General features: G+C 35.9%; 1 protein-coding gene across 1 annotated transcript; it reads left to right on the top strand.

Annotated features, from left to right (window-relative positions):
* Nucleotides 1–672: 672 nt before the first annotated feature.
* LOC136837504 (PE-PGRS family protein PE_PGRS47-like) lies at nt 673–2,069 on the top strand. Its single transcript, XM_067102333.1, has 2 exons — nt 673–683; nt 1,625–2,069. The coding sequence occupies exons 1-2, from the start codon at nt 681–683 to the stop codon at nt 2,003–2,005; spliced, it is 384 nt and encodes a 127-aa protein (XP_066958434.1). The 5' UTR covers nt 673–680; the 3' UTR covers nt 2,006–2,069.
* The last annotated feature ends 640 nt before the right edge of the window (nt 2,070–2,709 follow it).

The following is a 2,709-nucleotide window of genomic DNA, read 5'->3' on the forward strand; positions in this document are numbered from 1 at the left end:
TATATATATATATATATATATATATTCACATTGGTCAAAAAATTGATAAGCACAAGTAGTACGAGTGATAATTATGAAAAGATTCTTCTGAGCGTAATGCAAAGGGATACAGTTCTGACGAAAATCCATCCTACAATTCATTACATAACAGGAATTCATGACTCCTTAATTAAAATTTGCGTAACAGTGGGCGCCAAAAAAAAAAAAGCTTCGGATGCATAAGCCCGAAGGTCTGCTGACGGGTATCTGGACAAGGAAAAAAAAAAGCCGTCTTTTCCGCATTTATATTTTCTTTGCTTTTTTTCTTTGTACCAGTTATCCTTCTTCCACTGAGTCACTCCGAAGGCACAGCTATAACAATTTAATTAAGAGCAAATCTTAAGGAGATGACGTTACAGTTTCATGACTGAAATGGGCACAATTTAATAAGCATGAGTATTTCAACAGACTGAAAGGACAAAAAAAAAAAAACAAAGAACATTATTTTGTTAAGGTGTAACTGTGGGAAAAACTAAAATAACCACAAGTAAATGACAACATAATCTTGATTTTATCTCCATGTCTAAAAAAGAAAGAAAAAAATATTTTGAAGTGGCAGTGTGTCCAGGGTTATAGCTCACCTTTCGTGTATATAAGGAGACTTCCACAACAGAAGCGACATTGCCTCTGCTGACTTCAAAATGGTAAGATTGGTTCCAGCTTCTCAGAAAGAGTATGTCAGTTCTAATGATTAACTTGCATACATCTCTTAGTGTGTCTGCTATCAATAATATCCATTTGCTTTGCATTAATATACTTCCATATGTGAGCTTTTACATGCTCAAGCACTTACATACACATACATAAACGCAACACACACACATGTATATATATATATATATATATATATATATATATATATATATATATATATATATATATATATATATATGTATATATATATATATATATACAAGTGTGCATCTGTGTCTACGCATGCATTGTCTTAAACAACACAAATGGAAACATGATAGCTTTCCATTTCAGTCTAGTTTAATTATTTCTTGCTTTCAATGTTCCTCTGTTTTAAAAATTCAGTCTATTTTACGAATAGCAAAAAGTCCCCACAAGAAGGTACGTCGTGCAAAGGTCTCCCAAATAGTAGCAGAAATGTGATCACATTTTGAAAAGACATACTAGTTCATAGAATTATGGAATGACCTTTTAGGGTGCATTATCGGTGCCTACGACCCTTCATAGGCTGCCAGCGCGTAAAAAATGGAAAGAGGATTCTTAATGATAACAGATTTCTGTTCATTTTTCATTACTTAGGTAGACTTGGGGGTTCCTGTTCTGTATATCACTCTGTAAATAAAAAAAAAAAAAGCTAGTAGAAACATTGCACTCTTTTCAGTCTTTCATGTTAAATATCTGTTGAGAAAGTAGCTATTCATTAACTTTGCAAGACATATCCATTTGACACTGGTCATTAATGTTTAAGTGTATCGCTGTTGTTTATAAAAAAATACGAAAAATATCTTATACAATTACAACGAACACATCCACTGGGAGTTTCTAACAAAAAGTTATCTTGGGTTAAAACAAATAAAATGCTCGGTATAAATATAATATACTTTTATTCCAGGCTTCTTTCAAGATTGTTCTTGCTGTCTCCCTTCTTGCCACCTGTGCCTTGGGTGGACATCTCTATGGAGGTCATGGAGGGGGTATCATTGGAGGCCATGGAGGCCTTGGAGGCCTTGGGGGACTTGGAGGCATTGGGGGCATTGGAGGCGTTGGAGGCATAGGAGGCATTGGAGGCGTTGGAGGCATTGGAGGCATTGGAGGAGGATTTGGACATGGCGGAGGGAAAAGTGTTTCAATCACTCCAGGTATTGGAGGACTAGTGAGTTCTTCCGTGAGCTTTGGAAAGCCTGGCATTGGCCATGGAATCGGTGGAGGCTCAGTCATTGGAGGACACGGTGGTTCCATCATTGGAGGATCCGGTCTCTATGGCAAATGGTAGATGTACGAAATCTAAAGACACATTTGTAATATGAAACGTTTTCGTCATTATTATAGTTAAATAAATAACAAACTACAGTCTGGAGGCTTTTCTTTAATTCAAGAAACTGGGGATATCCATGTGAGGAAAATTATTACTTCCCTTCCCAGTAACAGAGGGGCAGTAGTTAATTTCCTTATTGACAAATGGGAGGAAATATGGATGTCAGTAAAAAGGAATAAATGAAAATAATTTCATCAGTTCCTGTAGCCGTTAGTTAGGATTAAGTTGAAACGAAGGTCCGTCATATAGATACTTTGTCGTATAGATCTTCGAAACCCTTAGGTATTAAGTGAACTTTCCTGTTCTCATTTTATTTTATTTTTTATTCGGTCCAGATAAAGGAATTAGTTAGGAAGCATTTAATCATTTTCAGTCAGCATTAACTTAAGCATTATTATTATCAAACAAACAAATAAAGAGCCATTCAAATGGTCACAATTGTATGAAACTATGAGAAGAAACTGCATGTTCACTAATTACAAACCTGACGAAAATGGTACAACGAGTATCATCTCCCGGAGAGTCAAACCAATATCTGAAAACATCAAACATCAACCTTCAAAACTATTCCCCCATCAGGTAGACCAACCACTTAAAAAAAGATGGGTGATCCCCTTTCACTTGCCCTCAAGAGGACTCTGGTCCTCCTCCGTTTATAGGAA

The sequence above is a fragment of the Macrobrachium rosenbergii genome, chromosome 59, assembly GCF_040412425.1.
Source record: "Macrobrachium rosenbergii isolate ZJJX-2024 chromosome 59, ASM4041242v1, whole genome shotgun sequence".
NCBI classification, from domain to species: domain Eukaryota; kingdom Metazoa; phylum Arthropoda; class Malacostraca; order Decapoda; family Palaemonidae; genus Macrobrachium; species Macrobrachium rosenbergii.